The sequence below is a fragment of the Hyalella azteca genome, unplaced genomic scaffold, assembly GCF_000764305.2.
Source record: "Hyalella azteca isolate HAZT.00-mixed unplaced genomic scaffold, Hazt_2.0.2 contig6415, whole genome shotgun sequence".
Classification (NCBI taxonomy): domain Eukaryota; kingdom Metazoa; phylum Arthropoda; class Malacostraca; order Amphipoda; family Hyalellidae; genus Hyalella; species Hyalella azteca.
In genome coordinates this window covers 4,071-30,105 of record NW_025936578.1, presented here as the reverse complement: position 1 = coordinate 30,105, position 26,035 = coordinate 4,071, and the positions used below count along the sequence as shown (strand labels likewise).

Below are 26,035 nucleotides of genomic sequence, written 5' to 3'. Positions count from 1 at the left end.
TCACTAATAATCTCCTTCCTTTCACAATAGCTATATATGAAAAAAGTTAATTTAATAAAAAATTTTGAAAAGATTTACACTGCTTGAGGTAAGAAAGGCAGTCAGCGTCCTCGAGCCCTGCACTCCGACCCAGACTGCGCGTAGCTCGGCAACTGAGGCACCCACGACGCGTCTGTGGTCTTTGTAGGACTCGTCTGTGACAGGCGTACGACCACTGAATCCTGCGGTGACTGCAGGCGACGAGGGAACGCTGGCAGGCGATGAGGGAACGCTTGCAAGCGATGAGGGAACACTTGCAGGCGATGAGGGAACGCTTGCAGGCGATGAGGGAACGCTTGCAGGCGATGAGGGAACGCTTGCAGGCGATGAGGGAACGCTTGCAGGCGACGAGGGAACGCTGGCAGGCGATGAGGGAACGCTTGCAGGCGATGAGGGAACGCTTGCAGGCGATGAGGGAACGCTTGCCGCTGTCTCAGAAGTCAGCAACTGGACTTCCATATATGTTATCGTAAGCACACAGGTGAGAAAATCATATTAACTGCAGACTCCTATAATAATTAGTACTATGAGGAGCTGTTGATCATTTTAGGTTGAGAATTCATGTATTGATTTCTATTTCTCTGCTTCTACTGCTATGTGCACCTGCCCATTTTTCCGAGAGTACTGTTGCACCACCTGGTCAGGAACTGAACGCATGATAAACCAAATCTGACAAACTAGACATAATATTGCGGACTGAATATGCATTTCAATACTTCTAATAATTATCGCTGGTCTTCATATTTTTGAATGCTTACGACAATAAAGACCACGAGGAGAAGTCTTATATAAAGGATCGTGAGCGCAGCTTCTTGGGATAAAAAAAAAATCCGTGAGGATTTTGATTGATCAAGTGATCACTCAAGCGGTACAAATTATTATATTATCGTAACTTTGAAAAATGGGCAAGCATCGTAGATGCGGCACCGCAAAACTACGGAAAATCAAGCGAAGCTTTAACTGTGTTTAGTTCATAAGTAACTTGGAATGAACTACAGCGCAACCAGGCAAATGTTGATATTCATGACACGGGGCCGTACGAATGCATGAGGTTAAAAACGCGAGGGCGTCTGAGTACATGAAGAAAGAGACTGAACCCTTTAAATAATCAATAGCAATCTTATACACTGATGCCACCAGTAGGTATCTGAATACATATACGTATTTTGGTTCACATTCTTCATGTGACAGAAATTCAATGCCAGTCCACAGCACTAGACGAATAAATTAATTTTTTTCTGCTTAATTTTTTTTCTGGTAACGTATTTGGCGAAGTCTTTAATGATTAATCAGTAAAGCTTCTGTTTATTGTCATGATAAGTATCCTGCATGGCTCGCGGCACGCACGTTTAATAAAGTATGTACAAGACACGTAAATCAGATATCGAACAACAGCAGCGGTAAAGACTCCCATACAAGTGACCTTTGCCGCAGCTATTTATGATGCATTCGAGATACGCGCTATTCCTCTCGCGCAGGTGCGTTGTCGGTGAGTTCCGCTATCGCAGCTTAAACTTTACTTTATGTTTAAAAATGTCGCAGGATCAAGTCTGAAGTCTATTTTTTTAACACTAAGTTCATCTTAGAGGAAGTTTAGGATAATATGAGAATGTAAATTTTTTGCAATCCCCAAATAAATAATAAATGCCATTATATATCGTAAATTTACCTAGAAATAAATAAATTTAAGGAGTGGCAAGTAGACAAAAACGCCCTTCTAGCTGAGTTTCGTTACAGGGCATTTTTGTTGACACAGTCACCGCCCACCAATGAACGATCGTCGAGGTCCAGACGCTTCCTGTACAACGCAAGACCTCGCGTCGCCTGCCTTATAATTCATTAGTATCCTGCCACACGCGTCTCCGGAATACGAGCTGCCGCAGGGTTAGGTAACTGTGCCTTTTTTTGAGGAAGTGTGAACAGCTGGAGCCCGCACGCTACTAGCATGAACAGCTGGAGCCTGCACGCTACTAGCATGAACAGCTGGAGCTCGCACGCTACTAGCATGAACAGCTGGAGCCTGCACGCTGCTAGCATGAACGGCTGGAGCTCGCACGCTACTAGCATGAACAGCTGGGGCTCGCACGCTACCAGCATGAACAGGTGGGGCTCGAACGCTACTAGCATGAACAGGTGGGGGCTCGCACGCTACCAGCATGAACAGCTGGGGCTCGAACGCTACTAGCATGAAGAGCTGGGGCGCGCACGCTACCAGCATGAACAGCTGGGGCTCGCACGCTACTAGCATGAACAGCTGGGGCTCGCACGCTACCAGCATGAACAGCTGGGGCTCGCACGCTTCTAGCATGAACGGCTGGGACATGCACGCTACCGCTTTCTGTCCCTGTCGGGAGTTTTTGACTAAATGCTAGAAGGATCTCGCGAGAGAAAGTTGAGCACTCCTTGAGCCAACGATTGGCTGGATGCAGTTTATTTAGCAAGTGAGTGGGCTCATTGTGAATAGGCTTCACGATTTAGTCGTTATGTGCGTTACAAGTCGTCAATAGTTATAGATTATGTTCGAGTTTGCATTATAATTTTCCGAAAAACTAATTAATTTTAGACTGCCATATCTTTTAGAACTTCAATTTTACGAGAACTCAGTCAAATTCAATTCCGAATTACGTTATCTATATCTCCAAGTTCGTGCGACTATAAGTATCCCAAAAATTCTAACGTACTCAAAGATTCTCATACGACCAGATAAAATTACTGCGAAACTTTGAAATACAGACGTTGTGCAACCATGCTATTCCCCGTTAATAAATTAAAATACAGGAATTAAGCATAGTTTGGTTGATGACAGGTGGAAATGCAGAGCACAGACTTTCAGTTTCATGCCTTCAGAATTCATAATCATATCTTCAGAAAATTAGATTCACTAAAGAATAAATTTCGGGTTTCTAGCGCGAATGAAAGTTTTGATATTCGGGCGGGCTTCTTTTTCACTGTATAACAGCAGCTCATGCAAGCGCCTGTAGTTCCACAATTTCTTTTTAACGCAGTATCTATTTATTATAATTTATAAGTGCAGCGACATTGAAAGCTAGAAAAGAAAAAAGGTTGGAAAGCCTACACTTTCTTGGACGATCAGTGTATTAGAACGTGAAAACGCCTGAAATTGTGAACAGGGAAACGTCAAATTATCCTCGCGTATTACACCGACGTTTTAACAATAAAATTTCCCAATCCAAAACACAAATAGTCTACCTGATGACTTCGTGAATTCAGTGGGCGTATGGAAGTTCAACCGATAGTTAAAGGATTCTCCCCCATATTGGTTTTCGTTTGGTTATACAAACAGCGAGAGTAGTATAGTATTCGTTTCAAGAACCATTTAAAAATGTAAATTTGAATTCAAAATTGAAAATATAAAATATACTAAATTAAGTTGACAAAAAGGGCTAAGAATACATACCTAACCCTTATTCATAATACAATTATTAAACATTAAAAAAATCAACGAATAAACAAATCAAAATTTTTACATAAAATTATTGCGCTTTCAACTAGATTACTGTACAATCATTCCTCCTAATTGATCGTGAACAAGGTTTGGAAAAGATTTAAAAAACATTTTTGTTCAAAAGATTTATTAACATATCTACATTTAATACCTAGCTTAGGTACATTACATTTAATTACACAGTAATTAGTTCAAGGGAATAACCGTGCTTATCAAACATGGAAAACTGAAGCTCCACAGCAAATACTCACTATTCACAAAATCGTCATGAAACCAAAATCATCATTCATAGTGTCTTTGCAACATGAAATTTCTAAGTTTTATTAATCGAAACTTCATCAAATTTATCAGGAAGAAAAACTGATGTGGGGTAAACAGACAATGAGCTTATTAAAAATGATGGCACATACATATAATATTACAAAATTATGGCATCGATGAAATTTATTACAGGAAGAAATTCAATATTTATAAATTAACATTCATACATAGACATCAGCTTAGCACAATAGTTCAATGATCAGGATTGATACCTTGCCTAAATCTTTAAATCGAAATCACAATTTTATTCCGGAGCTCACAGAACACCTAAATTTATGACTAAATAATGGCAATTATAAATGTTAAGATAGTTTTCTTTCAATAAACCATAGTTACTACCTATCATCTTGTTGCTGGGAGGAAGCATATGCTCTCAGTTCTCTGGCAATGTCAGCTTGCGTGTTGAGCATTGCAATATTCTCCATTTTCCGCTGTTGCTGTCTTTCAATGTCCCTCACAACCCCAGCATGAAGTCTATTCCTGTTGGATTCATAGAATTTTAGACAGCAATGTTTAAGAGTATGTATGTTTAATGAGCTCATTAGAGTAAAAAAAAAAAACACTAAAAACATACCTACCAATCTGTTGTAGCCTTCAACATCATTCATACAAAATGAAGCAAAAAATAAAATAAGGTACAAAGTTATCCTGAGTCATGACATTTCATGCAATAGGTACCTACCCAAAGTTTCTATCTACCCATAAATGGGCATGATTCTTATAGATTTATAGCTAGTCATATGGAGAACCAAATATACAAAAATTATCACAAGAATTAGGTTTAAGAAGATGAGAATTGCCATGAGAATTAGGTCTCAGATTATGAGAATGTTATATTAATGTCATTAAACCATACACCAATTGCTGGTTATTGGCAGCTCAACAATCAAGGATTTTTCAAAATTTCAATCTGAGCAAAAAAAAAAAAAAACATTTTTTCCCCAAACATTAAAGCCATCATAATTAAAGATAATCTAATAAATGATTACCATTGTTTTCAATTATCTCAGATTGACAACAATTTTAAGCAACACATAAAGATAAATTTACAAAATTTTGGCATGTAAAAGAGGCTTCATATGTAATTTTCAGTATATATTGAATCTATTGATAAAAATAAAAGGCAATAATTTTACTGCTCAATTCTACTATTTGAGATGTTTTATAGTTTTTGCTCTATGTGTTTGGTATCATAGGGCACTCATCAGAAATTCAGGCAAAAACCACCCATGAATTAGACAGAATTGCTTATGCCTTTTGACAATCATAATTTCACCCGTCGTTCTTCAGGCAATTGCTTTATTCTCTTTATAGAAATTAAAAGAAATAAGAATTTTGACTGGAACATGAGAAAATTATTAATGAAATGATTGTTACTACCTATAACTTCAGAAAAACTTTCTAATGTTTCAAATTAGCTGGACATAAAATAGAAAATCACAGAATAATTCTAATTAACAATTATTAAAGTTAGAAAGATTGGGCAGAAATTTCTAAAAAATTATAAATAAAATGAAAGTTTTATATATACATTACGAAAATTGCATTTAAAAATGCATTATTATTTGATTTTATACTGCAGAACTTAGCAGCAGAAGTTGGAGAAGAGCGATACGAGTCTCCATATAAATGGGCATTTTTGTCTCATTAATAATTTAATAGGTGTCTCCTGCTTGATTTTTCTGTATGGCCACTAGTACTGTCTACATATTGCAATGCAGCCAGGCAGCAGCCAGCAGGCTCTGCCCATCACAGTCCATGGGGGACCATGCCATTGCCACATGCAGAGCTGGGCAGCGCTACTTGGAAATGTAGCGGCGCTACCGCTACCGCTACATGCTCTAAATGTAGCGGGCGCTACCGCTACCGCTACACCCACTAGATTGTAACGGGCGCTACCGCTACCGCTACAGTAAAATGTAGCGCGCTACATTAGCCGCTACAATGGCCAAAATTATTAGAAATCTCTAAATATTTATTGTTCTGCTATTGGGATTTACTCATGAACATTTAATGATAATAAAACATTTTTAAAACATATCAATGCAACTTTATTGCAATTAACTTAACCGAACTAGTATGGTTTACCCCAGGGTTAGATACAGTAAATAAAAGTTGCAGTTATTTTTATGTTTTACCTTCCCTACATGGATGTGAACTTTAATCTACCAATCTTAGAAATTATCCACATATACATATAAATATCAGTCTTTTTTGGATATATATGTGGATTATTTTTGAGATTGGTAGATTAAAGTAGACATCCATGTAGGGAAGGAGAAACATAAAAATAACTGTGTAAAAATAACTGTAAGCAAACTGAAAGATGAAAAAAACCTGTAAGTGGTAACTGGTAACAACTTAACAAGTAACAACTAACATGTTGACACTAGTAACAGGCTGAGGTTGACAACATTACACCGAAATCTTTCGTACGGTTTTATTCTGTAATTTATATTATGTATGTATCATGCTGGTTTTTAAATAATATTTAATACTATTAAGGGGACCGGCTACCCTAAAAATCGGAAATTTTGGCTTTACCGTTTTCTTGACTCATTTTGTAGCTGCTGAAAAGGCGAGTCTAACGCAGTTTACCTCATGTCTGTGCGTGCTATAATTTTTGCGTAAGAGAATTTTAAAAATATATATATGAACATTTTTAACAATATGTACAAAGATTTATTTGAATTAAATCTGTATATATAGATCATTACTCTCGTTAATTACAAAGTGTTTGCACTCGTTTGAAAGCTACAAACGAGACGCGTTCAACAAAGCTACTACCATAGATGTACATTCAATACTTTTTTGTGTAATGCAGTCTTGAACTTATATAAAATGATCATTTTATATCATTATTTACAAATAAATGGTATTTATATGTCATTATTTAGGTTAACTGCAAAGTGTTTGCACTCGTTTGAAAGCTACAAACAAGACGCGTTTAACAAAGCTACTACCATGGATGTTCATGCAATAGTTTTTGCGTAATGCAGTTGTAAAGTTATGTAAAATGAATATTTTATATATATATTTATAAAAAGTCCCATTTATAGCCTATTATTCCCGCTAAATTGAACATAAATAGGTCTAAAGACGCGTGCTGGTACCTTGAATGCAAATAATTGGCAATGGGAAAGCTTGGGCTACAATATCAAGACTTTTTGGGCATATTCTTCTGTTTTCAATGAATTTTACTTTATTTGGCTCCCCCGAACAATTTAAAAATTCAGAAAACGCCATCTTAAAAAAATTAAAACTCCTTGCAGTTTTCAAGCTAAGGCAATGAGAGACATACCATTCGATTTGTAAAAACAATACCTAGCGACTCTAGAAGCCTTTTTTTAATATGTGCATGGTTTGACTTATACATATATGGGAGGGGGAGGAAGGTGGGGGATAAAAATGTGAAAAAAATGGGAAGAACGCGAAAAAAACGTCGAGGAAAATAAAAAATCGGGGCTCTACAGTCGCTAGATATTGTTGCTACAAATCGAATGATATGTGTCTCGACATTGTAGCATGTGATTTGCAAAAGTTATAAATTTTTTTAGAGTACCCCTTATTTGCCGTTTTCTATTAATTCCACGTTTTCTTTCATTTTTTTTTAATTTACATGAACAAAAAGGTCTTAGATTTCAGTTTTACATATGTGTACCAAGTTTCAAAACGATCCGTCTGAAAACAAAAAAGTTTTGTTGGAGGGTAGCCGGTCCCCTTAAGTAAAGTCTAAAGGCTTTATCTATAAATGTAGCGGTAGCGCTGTAGCGGCAAAACCTCGTATCGCTACTTAATTATGTAGCGGGCGCTACCGCTACCGCTACATTGCCTTAAATGTAGAGTCGCTACCGCTACCGCTACTGAAAATGTAGCGGCCGCTAGTAGCGGCCGCTACATGTAGCGCGCTACTGCCCACCTCTGGCTATTAGTAAGGTGCCAGACGCAAAATAAAAATGGCCGGAATCAGCCCTGGGAATGGGGTAATCCAGGACACTTGAAATAAAACCTAATTTTAAAATGTTTGAAGCATGCAGAATGTTCTCATCTATTACTAACACTACTCTGAAGTCCTCCTCTTCCTTTGTAGATGAACTAGATGTATGATAAACTACATTTTCTGTTATTTATACTTGTTTTTCTTTATTGATATGATATTACCATATCCACACATTACTGTATTAATGATGTGTTATTATCATATCCATGAACATGCCATTGAGCATTTACGACAACCTTGTCCACTGCAAGCTTCATATCAGCAGCCATTTAGCATTTCTTCTGTATCAGTATGCTTACAAGATGGCTTATACTTTCACACCATTTTAATTGAGTCAAGTGAGTTTACTCTAACAAAAAAGAATGTAAAAAAAACATACCTGAAACAGAAAGGAATACCATCAAACGGGGTAATATGGGACGGGTGGGGTAAATCAGGATGTGCGTCCCACATTTTTAGAAATGTAGTATAGCAGCTAAACTAATCAAAATATTGCAAAACTAAAATTAGTGGCATAAACTTCAAAATTTTTACTATCTATAATGTATAAAGCTAGTTAAGAAATCCTACATTTACTATCTCTAAAAAATTGCTGAAAAAACTGTGAAAAGTGTGATTTTGGAAAGCACCTCTACCAAAGTCTGGAGCAAAAAAAATATTTGCCATATTAAAAAAATTTTCTTTCATAAAAGTTGCACACAGGTCTTGGTTTTAAAATGCAATTGGCTGAATTTGCCCATCTCATTAAAAGAAAATGGCAGCCATTTTCACATGACGGGGTAATGAGGGACACCCCCCTTGGTAATAAGGGACACCCATAAAAACACATTTACAGTTTAACCTCAGTTATCAAAGGCTCCAGTTAACAAGAAAATTGATTAAGAACAAAGAATACTGATTACATTTATCTTGCTCAGCAAAAAAAAATTCACTTATCAAAAAATTAATGCATAATCTGTCATCACAAAATTCTGCACAGAATGTCATAGATAGAATTGTGCACTGGGCATCATAGAATGAAAAATAATTAACCTAAACTATGATTTATTCCTCCAATACATATGATGGTTGTTACTAAAACATTCCTTTCTGTGTCAGATGTTTTTTACAACCTTTTTTTATAGTGAATTCACTTGACCCAATTAAAATGGTGTGAAATTACAAGCCATCCTGTAAGCTTACAGATATAGAAGAAATGCTATATGGCTGCTGACATGAAGCTTGCAGTGGACAAGGTCATTGTAAATGCTCAATGGCATGTTTATGGATATGGTAATATCACATCGATAATATGGTAATGAATGAATATGGTGATATAGAAAAAAAGGACAAACAAGTAAAAAATATAACTCAGTACTCACTGCAGTGAGTTACAGAGAGCACATTTTCTCGTCGACAAAAACTTGTAGTCACGGACAGATGAACATGGTGAGCACAATAGTGCATTTTTTCCATAAATGAGAAAATGCGCTAAAAACACGGAAAATTTCATTATTCTACAGCTACATCATCTACAAAGGATGAGGTAAACTTCAGAGTACTGTTAGAAATAGATGAGTACACTCTGCATGCTTCAAACATTTTAAAATTAGGTTTTCTTTCAAGTGTCCCTTATTACCCTGTTCCCATAGGTAATTCGGGAGGCTGTTATTTTCTGTCTGGCACCTTAAGAATGGCATATGAAATTTTTTCAAAGATGCCATACATTAGCCCTTGCAAGACCTTTAAAATGAGCCCAAACTCATTTATGTAATATATCATGGTAAGAAGTTATTAACAAAAAACGCTCACAACCGTCCCTTATTACCCCCATTGATGGTATATATCTAATGATGGCATGATGATTTTTGCTATTTGCCAGAGACTATCTAAGTTTAAAAGTTATTATTATTTAGTAATAATTGAAAACTTTGAATTATTTTAGTTTCCAAATAATTTTAAATAATAAGTCTTCTTCTCTTTTGTCTGAAAATTGTATACATATGCCTCTTATTCCTGATCATAGTTTTGAAATTTGCCTTTTAAAATTGTGAATTCAAAGCATATTGCATCATTAACACTTCTGTTAATCATCTGGAAAAAATTAATTGAACCATAATGCTTGTAATTAATTTTGTTTTCAATATTTTCTCTAGTTTTCTTATAGTGTGTGCATATTCATCCTGCAAGCAGATTCTTACTAATTTGTTCATTTTTCAGATGTTGATACCTTGAATAAAGGAAAGCTGCTTCAAAGCCTGCAAGAAAGATGTCGTCGTACATGCACTCATTTGGAACAGAAGATAGCTTCAGGAAACTCGGATTCTCTTTCTTCCCAAAGCTTCCGTGAGGTGACACTACTGCACATCTTGCTATGCTGTCCCTGCATGGCAGAATTTCCTGAAGTTCAAGCTAATGAAGATTTGTGGTCATTGGTGCGTGAATCCCCAATGCTGGATGATGACTGCTTTTTGCTTGTAGTACGTGGTCTCAATATGCAGCAACTCGTGTACCCTCTGCTCTCCTCCTTGCCTACACAAATCTCATTGTCTTTGCTGAGTGAAGCTTTGAACAACAGTGGAACAGCTGCTCCTGGACAATTGTCACTAATTACAGAACTTTGCCGTACAGTTTTGTTTAAAATGTGCACTGTAGAATGTTCTGATGATTTCTCAATTCTTAATAAACTCAAAATTTGGTTAGATAAAATGGTACAGTTGTTTGTGGTTAAAAATCCCAAGACTTCAGGCTATGCTCTACTCCATATGTTTGAGCTGTTGCACTTGACCCTTAAAGTTGTGACAAAACAGGATTTAGAGAAGCCTTGCTCATCTCCAATTTACATTCCACTTCAAGGAATATTTCGTGTCCACAATCATCAGAGCTATGAACGTCATGCACCGGAATTCATCTCTACTCTCCTTGACACTTGCGCATTTCTCATGCGAAATTGTGAGGCTTTAATTGAAAAAATAGATGTTGAAACCTGGATGCAATGGACGGAGGTTGATTGGTCGCCTTCTCTCTACTGTGTTGAATCGAAAGGCGTGGATGTTATATCTTTGCAAAGGTTGATTGCCTTTAGTGCACACTGTATTCTGAAAATTTCAAGTCTCACAAGTAAAGAAAGTGATGGTACTCTTGCTGTTATAAATGCTGCATTTCTGGAACAAAAAGCCCTGATGGGATTTATTCGCCAAGTTGCTATTGATGCTAATCACGATCCTGACTTGGAATTGCCTTTGACTGAAATACTTGAAATTTTAAGAGTAGATGCTTACTCTTGCAGCGAAGTTGCCAGTGTTCAGTCTAATAAAAGAAAAGAGAAACTATTAAGAGTGGTTATAGAAACATCCAATCAGTTGAGCTTTTTTGCCTCAAATGACGCGGCTGATATTATTCTGGAAAATGCTTCATCTCTGTCAGCATCACAAATTGAACATCTGTTAAATAGCTTCATGCTCCACTTCCTTCAGCTTCAAGATCCTCAGCGGTGGCAGAAGGTAGTACTAATCATTAATAACGCTCATTATAGAGTCCCTTTATGGATTAATACTGCAGTAATTATACTCATGAGAACTTGGATTTTTTTAAGTTTCATCTCTAACACTTGTTGATGCTGCCTTACTTTCCGAAATTTATATCTGGACATTTTTTCAAATAAATAGAAGTAAACAATAATAACACACGCTAATTATCAATAACCATTTTCATGAATGTGATTTGGAATTGTTCTTTGTAATCTCTTAGATTAGGTTCCTGTTATTATTATTGCTGATTTTTGCAGGTGCTGCTTGAGCTGTGCCGCAGTTTGGACGCGCATGCGCTGCGCCGTGCTACGATGACCGCGCTGCAGCGCAACCCCGTGAGCCGCGACTGGCTGAGTACGCCTGAGTTCGGTGCTCATGTCACGGCGCTCTGTAACATCCTGGCCATCGACTCTGTAGTGGTCAGTTCTGGTATACGTGATTCATCACCTCACTGAAACATGATGCAAGTGTAGTGAATATTGAAAATGTACATTACAGGCGTGAATCGCAATATTAAAATGCGTATAACTTACGGAAAGTTTCTGTGCGGTTTTAATAAACATCAGAGCCGGTAAAATGTATGTTGAAACTATTCAAAAGATTTACTGGGTGATGACTGTACCCTTAAATGCCATATTTTTGTTTCTTTGGACAGCTCGGTATATTTGATTAAATATTTAGGTACAAACACGTTCTCTATTCCTTGTTCATGATAGTATGATATCATGTTTTGTATAATGCTTTCTGCTGACCTATTGAGATAAAAATGCGAGATTGATATAACAGTAAGATCGGCCGTTTCATTCAAACTAAAAATCTAAATCCCAAATAACAGTCTCTCTGAATTCAGGACAATAATATAAAAGCATTCATGGTGAAATATCGTATACGTCGTACTTCAGGCAGGCGGTGACTCGTGCCAGGCACGTGAATGTTGGTGGACGTGCGTGCAGCGGCCACATGCGACCGTGACGCGCCTCGTGCTGCACGCCGTCGCCGCCACGGGCGTCGCGGCCGCCGTCGCCGCTGCGCTCGACTACCTCGCCCCTCTCTGTCGCGCCCGCCACGGTCTTTGCTCTCTTCTAACTTCTATTGATTTCTTGATGTTCCATGCTTTTTTCTATTGCAATATTCCGAGCTCTTAAGATTCCAATAATAGCTCCTGGGATATTTGTTCTGTGCTGTATTATTAACTAGCATATTCACACTTCTATAATTCTGTAAAATAAATTCCAGATTCAGAGGGAACCACTTCAAATCTAACGAGCGCAATTGGGAACTCTTTGAAGAACCTCTCTTCATCTTCGGAAACATCTGCTCAACATGAGGCGTTCATCAAATTTTTTGACAATTTATGCGCAGCAACTGCTGAAAAACAAAGTAACTCTTCTGCTTTGATAATTTCCGAGGTAACGACTGAAGTTTTACTGCCCGGCTTACGGTGGCAGCCGAGCGATAAAGAGGACGTAGCATCAGCTCTTCCATCTCTTGTGGTACCTATTGCCATGTTACAAGTGAGTAGCGTTTTGCTGAAAATGTAGGTCTGATGATTTGCGTGTATTTTAAACTGAACATTTCTATGAGCTCATGAAAAAATGAATCATTCACCGGTATTTGGTTAATTTAGACACTACGGTAATTATTGCTGTGCAGTCATTACTGCGACACTGTCCTGAAGAATTCTTCTCTGGTCTTCCTGCCAATGAAGCCGTATCCTTGACGCTTTTCCTGGCCACGAGTTTACAAAACTGCCGAGCATTGCTGAGTGCTATCTATTCAAGAGACGATTCGGTTTCAAAAAATCTGACGACAAATGGACGACTTGCTGCAGATGATAAAATTTGTAATGGTTATGACCATTCAACAAGCAACGAAGTCTCAATTGATTTTAATGGCTCTAAAAACACAGATACAGCGGTCTGGATATCATCAGAATTGTCGTCTAGCCAGACACTGTTGGTCTTGAAGCATCTATCTGAACTCAAAGAACTACTTAGCATCATTGCTGTCCACTTGGCTACGAGTGAGGAACACGTTCATGGTAAGTGCCGCGTTCCCGAAGTTCCATTTTTTCAATAGAACTCATTAGTTGGTAGAAATACATTGAAAATTTAATTTCTGGTATGTATATATATATATATATATGCCCAGTGTGTTGAAAGTTGAAAAAAGATTATTATACTTGATTCAGTGTTCCACTGCACATTTTTGTATTCATGTTTTTTTCCTACAGCATCTGAACTCCTGCTGAAATATTTCCAGCCACACTCTAAGAACTTCTCTTACTCTTGTATGGTTATCTTGAGGCCAATTTTTGCTACAACACAAGCCTTGAATCTGAAAATCTTTTTGCCGCATACAAAAACGGCACAACTTATAGAAGTTATCCAATCGGCGTCGACTAGATGCGCCACAACTGTACCTCAACTTAGTGACTTCAATTTGTGGAGTCGAGAAGAATGGCTTCATTCTTTATGTCAGGTGAGCATATGTGCAGGCAAGCATCAATCAGAAACAAAACAAATTAGTCATTAGATTCGTCTGCTTGTGTTGACTGCTGCGTAATGCGTGAACATGTATAAAATTGACTTTAAACTTGGCTTTGAAACCTCTATGAAGTCATACATTTTCTTGTACGTTATGACTAACACAATATTATTTGAAAATTTTAAACTTATTACAAGAACTGAGCGGCAGGACAGAGAATTTTTGAGCGTTTTAAAAATATATAGGTACCACTTAATACTTTAAAAAATTTTCCATCTTAAACCATGAATTCCATTACTAATCACTTGTTCGTAACATTTGCCTGTGGTCGTGGCGTGTTCTGCGAGCAGATTCTGCCGGAAGCCTCTGCTGATGAGTGGAACACAATTGCTTCTATTCTAACTCGTATTCAGGTTCCTAAACAAGTAAGTAATGTAACGCCTTTCTAATTCAGAATCTGTCACCCACTACATTTTTTTAATTTGCATTTATTTTGATAAGTCTTTGATACCAAATAAATTGAATTTACGAAGGGCCAAATTTTTTTGAGACTAGGTCAGGTTTTATTTTTAGAGGGCATCAGTATCCGCGTGCTAATAAGTAAGAGAAGGAATAATTTAATCTTTCATAGCCATTGACGCCAATGAGTTACAGGTAATGAACAATGCGCCACAAAAATGTAATTAATTTATCTCCAGGGAGATGAATCATGTGAGAGTGAAGTCGGTGCTCTGATTTTGCTGTGGGATGCGCTTCAACTGCTGCTCCGGCAACCGTTCATCAACGTTACTCTGTTTTTCAAGAACTTCACGTCAGCTGCTACTGTAAGTTTTTTCTTTCAAAAAGTACTTTTTCCTCTAAGCCGCACTTTCAAGTACAATTTCATTATCACGAACCCTAACTTTATTACCCTTTTTATCTGTGCAGGAGGCACAGGAATTTTGCAATAAAATCTGATTTTGTAGTAATGCCTCATTTGTTGAATTTTTCTTCTATTAGACTCGTGTTCTCAAAGTTGAAACCCATCTTTTTTGGGAGGGGGGAAGAATCTAGCATCCTAAAGTAATGTTGTTTTCTTCCAGCAAATTTTAAGGTGGGAATGTGCGAAGCTGACTGGAGGAAAGCAGTTGCTGATGTTGTGTCAGACGTTCCTGTGGTGGTGTCAGCAGTCTAGCGGGATCAACTCGACCATGGCAGCCCTTGGAACTGCACACACTGTTCTGCTGCTGCTCAGAATTCTGGAACTTGTGCGAGAATTGGTGGTGGGAGGAAAAATTTCCAACGGCAAGCCATGTGAACAGATAAGCAAGAAAACCGGCAAGAAATCTACAGACAATACGATGCAACGTAAAGATGATCGTGAGAGGGTCAATAGTAATGATTTTATCCAGAACTCTCAGGTTTCTTCTCTCAAAGTGGTTCCGAAGGAAGAGGCGCGAAAACTAATTTCAATGTTAGTCGTTCCACTCGTGAAGTATTTTGGAGATGATGACAATACAGCGTTGTTGGCTACTCATCTTGCAGTGGTTTTAGAAACGTGAAAATTCTCATTTGTTTATCGAAGAATAAAAAGTTGAGAGATGTTCCTGCAGAAATTGTTTTATTACAAACTCAAATCGAGAATGACAGGAATTGTAGTAACAATTTTTATTCCTAACTGGGATGAATTTCAAATTCTCGTGACTATAAGTGTAGGTACTTACACGCTGAGTGATGTAAAGGGATTTCGTCGAAACCTAGGCCAATTTACAAAAAGACAAGAAATACCTAGTGTGCTTTCAAAAATGCAGCTGCATATTGAGTTAGTTTTCTTCACGATAAATTAACTAGTATTATTGTTACGTCGCGATTCACAATTTATACTTCATAGAAGTAGAACGCCTTCGAAGGCTACAGTTGATTGAGAGATATTTAGCCTGGCTTACTGATGATGTGTTCTTTGCAGATTAATATGCCAACCCGTTCGTTCCTTAGTAACGAATATCTCTGACAAACGTAATTACAGCTAAAAAATAACACTTTCCGGCAGGCATCTCAACTATGTAACAAGCCTCAGCAGGTTAGCCATGATGTGTTGGTGCGAGAAAGCATAGAAAAGCAAGGCAGCGACGACCGTCCATACAAGCAACAAGCAACTGCACAGAAATGGCTCTTCTACGCAAACTTGCCACAGTCAGTCAAGATCTTCAGGTCTCACTGGATCTTTGAGAGGCACTATTGACCGACGGTGAACGTCTCGAGACAGAGCTTTGCGCATGTCTGTAAAAAAAACAAGAATGGCAATGGTGTTGGAGAATTTTTACTATTGTTATTCAAAAGGGGGCCAAAACTCGTTCAACAAAAAAATAGGTATTTCTGATCTCGAGGTACCACAGTAATACAGAAAGTCAGAAACCAATTTCAAAATATTTGCATTGTTAACATCACATCACCATGGAAGCTAAGGCTGTAACAGAAGTAAACTACAAAATATTCTCATAAAGTTCCACACAGGATTGTTAATTAATGTATTGTCTACCACCTCAGTAGAGCTTACCGTAAGCATCCTCCTCAGGAGTGCCGGAATAATACTGCAGAACCGTCCTGTAGACACAGTAGCCCAGGTTGCTGTACATGCTGATAGCTACGGCATTGCTCACGCGCACGAAGAGGTCAACAAAATAACAGCATTTCCTGAAAGCAACAATAACCTCTTTTCCTAGAATTATGTAGGTACAACTGTAACAAAATAAAATTAAATTATACACATTGACAAATTTTGCATTAAAAAAACTTTGCTGTAAAACATCAAAATTAGAGGTAGCTAATAAATTTTGGATTTTTCATGATGAATATTTGGAGCACATTTATAAATATCCTGATAGTAGTTAGCAAATGAAATACTTCATAACAATTTACTCGAAGAACATAAGTGAAAACATACAAAATAATCAATACGGTTCTGCAATTAGAGTACCAATGTCTAGAAGCACTCACTTAGTCTTTGGCAAATAAGTTTAATTATAATAAATTACATAATAGTGAAAAATTTGGTAGAATAAGCTGTAGAGAGAATCAATCATAATATTGATGAATCAAGAAAGATGTTCTGATAGGGAAAGATTTCAATAATAGAGGGAAAACCCAAATATCACTCAACATATTAAGAAAAATAATTAATAGCCTGAAAGAAACTGTATCTTGTTTGATTATAAGATGCTTTAATGCTTTTTTGTAGGATCCAGAACAAAAGCTCTATGTAAAAGTTCTATGTGCCTTCAAGATTAATAGTTCCATGAACTAAAAATATCAAAGCTGCCCAACAAGAAGGGATTACTTTCCTACAACATACTTCTCAGAAATATCTTCTAGGATCTCCATTAATTGATTGGCAAGTCCAAGTCGCCTGTACTCGGGTGCTACTGCCAGAGCCGTTACATGGCCATGCCAGTTCTCGCCAACACCTTCAGCTTTGCCCATTACTAGAAATTCAAATGTCAAATGTTAGTTTTGGTTCCTCAAGAAGAAGAAGTTTTGAGGTACTTTGTTAAGTCTGAGGGTAATAAGAAGAATTGAAGTCTCTGAAATTATAAAAATTTTCAATTATATCATAATGAAAACCTTTTTTCAAGCAACTATTTATTCAAAGGTATATCACTGTCAATACTATGACAAATCTTGGGCAAAAAAATTATTTTTGGGAAATTTCATCAAAAATTTCAATTAGTTTTTAATTAGGTAAAACAAAAGGTTTGGACATATTCAGCAAGCTTTGTAGAAGTAATTTAACTTCATGAACTCTAGATCAAATAATGAACTTACTGTATCCCATTATTGTGTTGCTTGGAGACTCAGCCACCTGAAAATACTCAGGCCAATGGGCCAGATACTGCAAATAGAAACTCAAGCCATATGTTTCTGTTAAAGGATCTAAATTTACATGGTTAAATTTGAACATGTCATCACAACAAAATGGCCGCAGGGTTGTCATGATTAGGTATATAATGGTTTTAACATGGAAAAATTTACAGAACTGAAAAAGAAAGTTCTCAAGATTATTAGGATAATTTACCCTAAAAATTTCACCAAGGTCTTTTTTGAGGTTTTGGGTACACGGAAGAGAAACATTGCCAGAGTAAAGCTCCTCAATTATTATGAGCCAATGTCTCAAGTTGTCACTTTCATTTCAATTTTTACATTTTTCCGAAGAAAAATTGTGTTGATCAAAAATGTACATACACAAGACAGTTTATCACAGTTTAAGCCGTACATTTACCCCCCAGATTAAACCTCTAACATCATTCGATTCCTAAAGTGGGGCCAAGAAAATAACAATGGCACTTATCATTTTCAGTGCAGCAAATCAGTAGGGGGGGGGGTAATTTGTCAATCAACTTTATACATTGGGAGGAATAACATAAATTTCCTTCTACATCCATTGTATGCTAAAGCCCAATTCTGTCTCAAGTAGGAAAATTAGTACATCTGTTCTGTCAGGTAAGTGAAATTTCCAGTTGGGCATTCAGCCAAACTAGAAAATTAGGAAGATGTCGCCAGTGAATGACAAAAATACCCTTGATTATGAACAATTTCACACATTTCTTTGGCCCTTCCCCAATTTATTCAATGAAACCATGAAAAACAATAAGTTGGGCCAGACATTTTAGAAAACCAGCCTTTAAATGATAGTTTTTGCCCACCTTCTCAGAAAAATTCTTCCCAGTATTCTAGATTGGTCACCCAGTACTTCTTCAAGAGAGAGGTCTATGTTAAGTGGACCTAAAAAATCCAATCAGGCATTGAAAATGGAACAACCATAGGGCCTGCCCAGGAGCTTGCAAAGTTGTACAGTCATTACTGCAAAGGTGTATCTAGCTCTATTGCAATGCCTGTAAGGCAAACTTACTGTCTGAGAATGCAGAACATTTTTTTACACTTCTCTTTAGTTTCACTACTTGTTTATTTGTTAGTATGTCTGCTACAAATCTTATAATCAATATTTAACACCTACCTCTCCAATCGATCTGAAATTTGGCACACTTGTGTAAAGTTGGAGACAATGCATGAATCAATTGACATATTTTTTTATATATTATAAAAATTAATTTTTTTCATATATGAAAATAAAATTAGAAATTCATTGTAGATGTGTAACATTGGAGACATTGTATTCTTTAGAAGTGTTGTCTTTAAAAAGTAACTTTTAAACCCATATTTTTCTTTGGAGCATTCCCTTGAGCCACCAGGCATGGAACATATAGTAAACCTTTTGAGCTGCAACCAGAGGTTTCCTCACACCATTTTTAGGACTGCACAATTATCAAACGGGGTAATAAGAGATGGTTTTGAGCATTTTTTGTTAACAACTTCTTACCATTAAGCATTTCATAAACAAGTTTGGGCTCATTTTGAAGCTCTTTGCAAAGGCTATCAAATGGCATATCTAAAAAATTCCATATGCTATTCGTACAGTGCCAGAGGCAAAATAAAAGCATCCTGAATTTTCCCAGGGAACAGGGTAATCCGGGACACTTGAAATAAAACTAAATTTTAAAATGTTAGAAGCATGCACAGTGTGCTCATCCATTAATAACAGTACTCTGAAGTCCTCCTATTAATTTGTAGTTGATTTAAATGTAGAATAAATGACATTTTCTGTGATTTTTCCTTTATTGACATATTACCTTATTCATACATTACCGCTTAATTGATGTGATATTAATGGACATGCCATTGAGCAGTGACAATGTTCAACCTTGTCCACTGCAAGCTTCATATAAGCAGCCATGTAGCATTTCTTCTGTAGGCAAGCTTACAGGATGGTTTGTAATATTGCACCATTTTAATTTAGTCAAGTTGTTACCGGTGTCTCAACGCGGGTGAGACGAACTCGTCGCCTACTTTGACTAACTTGTTGGTAACCAAGAATTAGTGAAACTAATATGATGACTAGAGGTTGAAAAGGAAAATGAAACGCAAATACTGGTTCTAATAGCTATTGGGATCTCATACAGTGAAAGTGACAGAATAATGACAGAATAAAGGGAAATGTGTAAAACTGATTAGCTGAAGCTGAACTAAATATGACGCCAAGTAAAAATGCACACGGACCAATGAGTAAGATGCACACCAATAACTGCTTCCAATGCAAGTCAGTCAGGAGGTTTATAGGGTGCTAATCACTCAAGAGGTCAAGGACTAAGGAGAGCTTTCCAGCAAATCACTTGAGAGGTTAGGGACTAGGGAGCGTGGGACAGCAATTTATACAGCACCACACTTTAGAATAGTTTTTGGCATAAATTTATGTAATCAATTACTGATCTAAACCTGACCTGAAAAGAATGAGAATTATTTTAGTTGAATTTATAAAATAGTTAAACACTTCAATATAAACACACAGTAACACACATAAGAGGGAAAAAGGGGACAACATATAAGAGGAACAAGAGGGTGTGCTGCAAAGTAGCCTAAACCACCCCCGCCAACAAAGTGAATTTACTATAAAAAAAAAAAAGATTGTAAAAAAACATGCCTGAAACACAAAGGAATAATTTAGTGACAACCATCATATTTTCAGAGAAAAAATCATTGATTAGGTTAATTACTTTATATTATATGTTGCCCGGTGAACAATTCCATCTATGACATTCTATGCACAGTTTGGCACTGACCAATGATGCACTAATTTTTTGTCAAGTGAAACTTTTTCACTTGAAATTTTTTTTAAGCCAACACCTGTGTGCAACTTTTATGTAGTAAAATTTTTCAATACCATCAACCGGGACTACTTGGGATGATTTCGAACGTTTTTCATTCATAACTTCTTACCATGAAACATTTCATCTTACTCGTTTCAAAGCTCTTTGCCAGGGCTATTGCATGGCTTCTCCAAAAAAATTTCATATGCTATTTGTAAGGTGCCAGAAGCAAAAAAAAAGAGTGTCCCAAGTAGCCCCCTCGAATGGGGCTACTTGGGACACTTGGAATAAAACTCAATTTTAAAACATTTGAAGCATGCAGAGTGTACTCATCCATTACTAACAGTACTCTGAAGTCCTTGTCTTTCATTGTAGAAGATGTTAGAGGTAGAATAAATGACATTTTCTGTGATTTTTACTTGGTGTTCCTTTATTGATATGATATTACCATATACATTAATTACCATATTATTGATGCGATATTACTGTATCAATGAACAGGCCATTGAGCATTTCAACTACCTTGTCCACTGCAAGCTTCATATCAGCAGCCTTAGAGCATTTTTTCTGTATCTGCAAGCTTACAGGACAGCTTGTAATTTCACACCATTTTAATTGGGTTAAGTGAATTAACTATAAAAAAAGATTGTGAAAAACATAGCACCTGAAACAGAAAGGAATGTTTTAGTGACAACCATGATATGTTTTGGAGAAATAAACCATAGTTTAGGTCAATTACTTTTCATTCTATGATGCCTGGTGCACAATTCTATATATGACATTCTATGCACAATTTTGTGATGACCAACAATACACTAATTTTTTGACAAGTGAAATTTTTTTTCCTGAGCAAGGTAAATGTGATCAATATTCTTTGTTTTTAATCAATTTTTTTCTTAACTGAAGCCTTTGCAGAGGTTCTACTGTAAATGCGTTTTTGGGTGTGTCCCGAGTAGCCCCGCCGTGCAGAAATGACCACCATTTTTTTGGGGATTGAGGTATGTAAATTCCGCAAATAAAGTTTTCATGCTGACATTTGTCTGCCACTTTTTTCTAAGCAAAATTTTTCAATACGGCAAATATTTTTTTTAATATAGACCTTAGCAGAAGTAACTTTTCAAAATATTGTTTTTCGCCATTTTTTTCAGGAATTTTTCAAAGCTAGTAAATGTAGTATTTTTGAACTTCCCTTATACTACTTAGATAGGAAAAATGTTGACGTTTATGCCACTATATTCAGTTTTGCAATATTTCAATTAGTTTTGCTACTAAAACAGTTTTACGCCATGTCGGAGGACTGTCCCGAGTTACCCCACCCATCCCGAGTTACCCCGCCCATCCCGAGTAGCCCCAGTTGATGGTACGGTGAACATTTTTTTTTGCTACAGACCTTAGTAGAGGTACTTTTCCAAAATCTCACTTTCACACTTTTTTCAATGATTTTTTAGAGGTAGTAAATGTATGATTTCTTAACTTACTTTATGCTAAATAGATAGGAAAAATGTTAAACTATATACTACCACTTTTTTTGTTTTGCAATATTTTAATTAGTTTAGCTGTTATAACATTTCTACAAAATGTTGGAGGACTCTCCCTTATTACTCCACCCATCCCTTTTTACCCTCTTTGATGGTATACAGTAACACTTTGACTTCTGATAAATGTGTGTATAGACTGTTACAGTTCAACACAATGATAGATAGCAGTGAACTTAATGGAGCCATCAGATTACTTATTTTTTGGTATGCACTGTCGGTTTTGGGATGATCTCCTAGTTGCCTCAACTCTAGAGGATGACCTAGTTGGACCGCTTCTGGGGCTCTTCTTTCTGCCAGCTGCTTTCCCCCTCTCATTACCCTTGGGTGGAATTATGGGCCACTCATCCATCTTTGAACCACTTTGTGTTGCCAAGTCCATATCAGGTGAATCTGATGTCAGAATGAGTTCAAAATTCTGTACACATAGAACCACAGCTAATTCATTGTCAGAGCAAGCAGCCTCATCTTTTAGGGAAGACATTGATGGTTGAAAACTCTTTTGTTGGCTTCCAGTTGCACTGGAGGGCTTGTTGAGGTGGCCTTGGTTAAAGCATCTGCAGGTAGATTAAAGTGTTTGGCAGGAGCTCAGTAACAATGGACCTACGCTTGCTCTTGGACTCAAGTGATAGGTTTAAAGAAAACAAATCTTGAAGAACACCAACCAAACTAATCAGGAAGGATGCAGCTGGAGCACCTTGCTCATTCAGCAACAGATTCCTAGGGTTACAATTAAAGCAAGAGATTTTCTGAGCACCAGTCACAGCTGATGTCTGTTTACTGGTCCCAGAATTTCCCAGACTTGATGAACCTCAGCCACTGTGCAGTTGCCATGCCATCCTGTCCCAGGGGAGCACACTGCAGCACTCCAGGAGCTAGCTGAATCCTGAGAACTGCCAACATTCTGCACCATTGTCCCTCCAAAGTTCCTTCTTCCCCCAGCACTAGGGCACCCACTATTGGCATCATTAACAGCTGGGTTCTGTGTCAGAGGTTGCAATGTGGCTCTCAATGGCTGTCCCTGAGCAGCACAGGGGTACAACCTAAGGCAGGTCTTTGAATTGGCTTTGTGAGGCTGTCCACAATTAGCAAACTAGATTTCACTACTATTGTAGTGAAATCTACAATAGTAGATTCTTGGGCTCCACTTTTGCCCAATGGAGCCTTGTGATGAAGCTCATCTAACATTGATTCATCACTAGTAAACACCAGGTCTATTATATTGAGTCTGTTTACTTCAATAATGGGTGGGTTTAGTAACGTGCTGGACTAGGAAGGAGTCTCTCACAGACTCCATGAACAAGGATGCTGGGTGATTCTCATCCCTTGGAGAGGATCCATCTGTCCAGATGAATAATAAAATCTGGATGAATAAAATCACCAACAATCAACGCGTGTGATCTACAGAAAGCCATGCTCAGTAAAAGACTTTATTACTTCATCGTTATCAGAGGAACTGTTTGGTGATCTATATACGAAGCCATGAGGAGGCTTTCTGTGCCTTTGAGAGAAAGTTTGCACAACACTGATTCTCTAGCTGATTGATGCTGGGCAGATAACTTGATTTGCTGAACCCCATAAGAGGATCTAACCCACAAAGCTACACCTCTACTGCACTGCTCTTCATTTAAGTTATGAAAAAATCAAAACCTGGCAACTGAAATTCACAGTTAACAGCTCACTGGCATCACAGTTAACAGCTCACTTTTTTGTTCAAAACAGAATCCAAATTTGTGTAAAAACATTTTAAATCTTTTTGTGCACATTCACTTTTATGCATGTGTTTACTTCTTACATTATTTACAGGCCTGAATCTATGGACGTGACTTCTTACTTGTCTACCAGCTCCGCTGACTGACTGTGTGCAGCCAGTGTTATCTTGACATCATGAGAGTGGTTGACCTGAGTCTTTCTGTTTTTCTGCCTGAGTCTCTCCTGCCTTTCTTGCAAAAATTTGCTCTCTCTAAGCAGGTAGCATCCTTCTTAACAAAGACTGATTTAAACGCGGAATTGAATTAGTTTTCACGCAGCCTCAAGCAATGTCCAACCTGGGCTGTATTCTGCACAGTTACCAGCAGCGGTCTACAGGTGGTAGTGTCGTTCGATTGCAGCCTCTTGCATGCCATTATATTCATAATGTAAAGTGCCTTGGCACAGCAATCAGTAATAAGCTCAGCATCCAGAGCATTGCTTTCATGAATGTTAAACCAAACAGGACTAAGTTTTCTTCTCTCTCTATCCAGCAGTTCACGAGTGCTCTCATTGGCGAGATCAGAGATGACCTCTTTGCGGCATTTATTGCTATTTTCTATATTCTCTATTCTATTCTCTATTTTCTATTTTATTTATTTTCTGTCTTATTGCTATTTTCTGTTTTGTGCAGATGAGCTTTAATTTCCACCAGCTCATTTCTTAATGAGTGTAATTTGTTACGCAACAAGCTCAATTCTTTCTTGTGATTCTCTTTCATTTCTGCTCTCTTTCTCAACTCCTGTTTGATGGTTTCCTCCATTTTGGCTTTAAAGACAGAAAACATAGAAGAGCACATCTCTTCCACCATTTTTCGCTTTTTACAGCGCATAGTGCAGGTTGTTGGCAGTCCTGGCAATACCAGTGTACAGTCATGTTTCTGCCAATAACCGAGCAGTCTGTCTTGCTCAACTTTGCACAATTGTGGCAAATAATATCCCCCCCCAAAGATCAAAGGCCACTGTAGCATCATTGACATTAATCGAAACCAGCTTGCAAAATTAAAAAATTTCCTCTCGCTCATTTTGCAATTTGATCTTTGCATTCTGTTTAACAGGACTGGAGGCCTTCTCAATTAATCCTTTTTCTCTTTGACCAGCCATCTTGAAATGCAAGAGCTAGATAAACACAAGTTAAAAACCAAAATCAAGTTGAGTAAAAATTGTACAAATTGTTTGATTGTTACAGACTTGAGAGCAAGCGGCTTCAGAGAGCAGTGATCTCAGCTGCTTAGGTGTTCATGGGAAGAGGTAGGCATGAAAACAAAGGCTTTATTGTCCCACGTGGGCCAGGAGTTATGCATTACCTTCGCAGCAACCCTCACTGACTCTTAAGTCAGCGTTATTTAAAATGAAAACACTTCCACTATAGGATAGGCTTGTTCATTCTATTCACACTTTCTTTTACTGAGTTCACTGAAATTCAGTTATTCTCTGACACGCATGGTGGCACAGTAGAGAATTTATTTAGACTCTCCCTCAATATCATTTTTGAGTCCTATATGTAGGCCAGTAAAGTATCATGGATACCAGCATCAAAAGCATCATCATACATAAGAAATTGTTTTAGAGCTTGAGTAAATGAGGAAATCAAAAATGAACCGATTCTAAAAAAATCTCTGCTCTGCCACTATGCTGACAGAGATCATAAAAAAATGCGAAAAGAGTTCCAAAAACGACACAGTAAAAAGTTCAAAATTTAGAAATTTGGGACCATAAACATGAGTGTCCTCTCTCAAGTCTCAACCACGGCTGAACAGAGACTAATGTCAAACAGAGTTTGCGGAAACTTTAATTGGTAGGGCGGATAAGGATTACACAATTATCATTTCTGTCTTGTGTGTCCAGCTCAGATATTGTTGGTCTTTTGTCAGCTAGGCTATAGCCCTTATTTATCCTCTTCTTGCATTGTTGCCATCCAGGCTGTTGGATTTGCTTGGCTTTGGGTCTGGCAGAGGTTTATTCTTATTTCTTAACAGTTCATTCAATTTCTTGGTTGGGCAACTTTTCGTAAGCAGCATCTCTGGATCCAGAATTTTGGGTTATTTTCTGTTGGTTTCCAGGAGTAAGATCATCAGAAGCTTTCCTCTTCTGTCTTTCACTATCACTAGTTGCTAGTATAGTTGATTCCACTACCTTTCCCAGAATCCCACTTCAACATCTTTCCAGAGTAAACTCAGTCCAGACTTCTTCACCAGCAACAAAGCGTTTCAGTTGAGAGTCCATTAGGTTTTCAACTTCTGCTTGGGAGCT

General features: G+C 37.4%; 2 protein-coding genes across 2 annotated transcripts; one reads left to right on the top strand and one right to left on the bottom strand.

Annotated features, from left to right (window-relative positions):
- The first annotated feature begins 10,029 nt into the window (after positions 1 to 10,029).
- LOC108667792 lies at positions 10,030 to 15,413 on the top strand. Its single transcript, XM_018154862.2, has 9 exons — positions 10,030 to 11,308; positions 11,593 to 11,754; positions 12,238 to 12,403; positions 12,572 to 12,849; positions 12,989 to 13,376; positions 13,569 to 13,816; positions 14,173 to 14,247; positions 14,521 to 14,646; positions 14,905 to 15,413. The coding sequence occupies exons 1-9, from the start codon at positions 10,193 to 10,195 to the stop codon at positions 15,361 to 15,363; spliced, it is 3,018 nt and encodes a 1,005-aa protein (XP_018010351.1). The 5' UTR covers positions 10,030 to 10,192; the 3' UTR covers positions 15,364 to 15,413.
- Positions 15,402 to 17,881, bottom strand: LOC108667793 (N-alpha-acetyltransferase 20). Its single transcript, XM_018154863.1, has 4 exons — positions 17,624 to 17,881; positions 17,154 to 17,283; positions 16,359 to 16,495; positions 15,402 to 16,081 (listed from the first exon to the last, which is right to left on the bottom strand). Exons 1-4 carry the CDS (start codon positions 17,790 to 17,792, stop codon positions 15,996 to 15,998), a joined length of 522 nt encoding a protein of 173 aa, XP_018010352.1. The 5' UTR covers positions 17,793 to 17,881; the 3' UTR covers positions 15,402 to 15,995.
- Between the last annotated feature and the right edge of the window lie 8,154 nt (positions 17,882 to 26,035).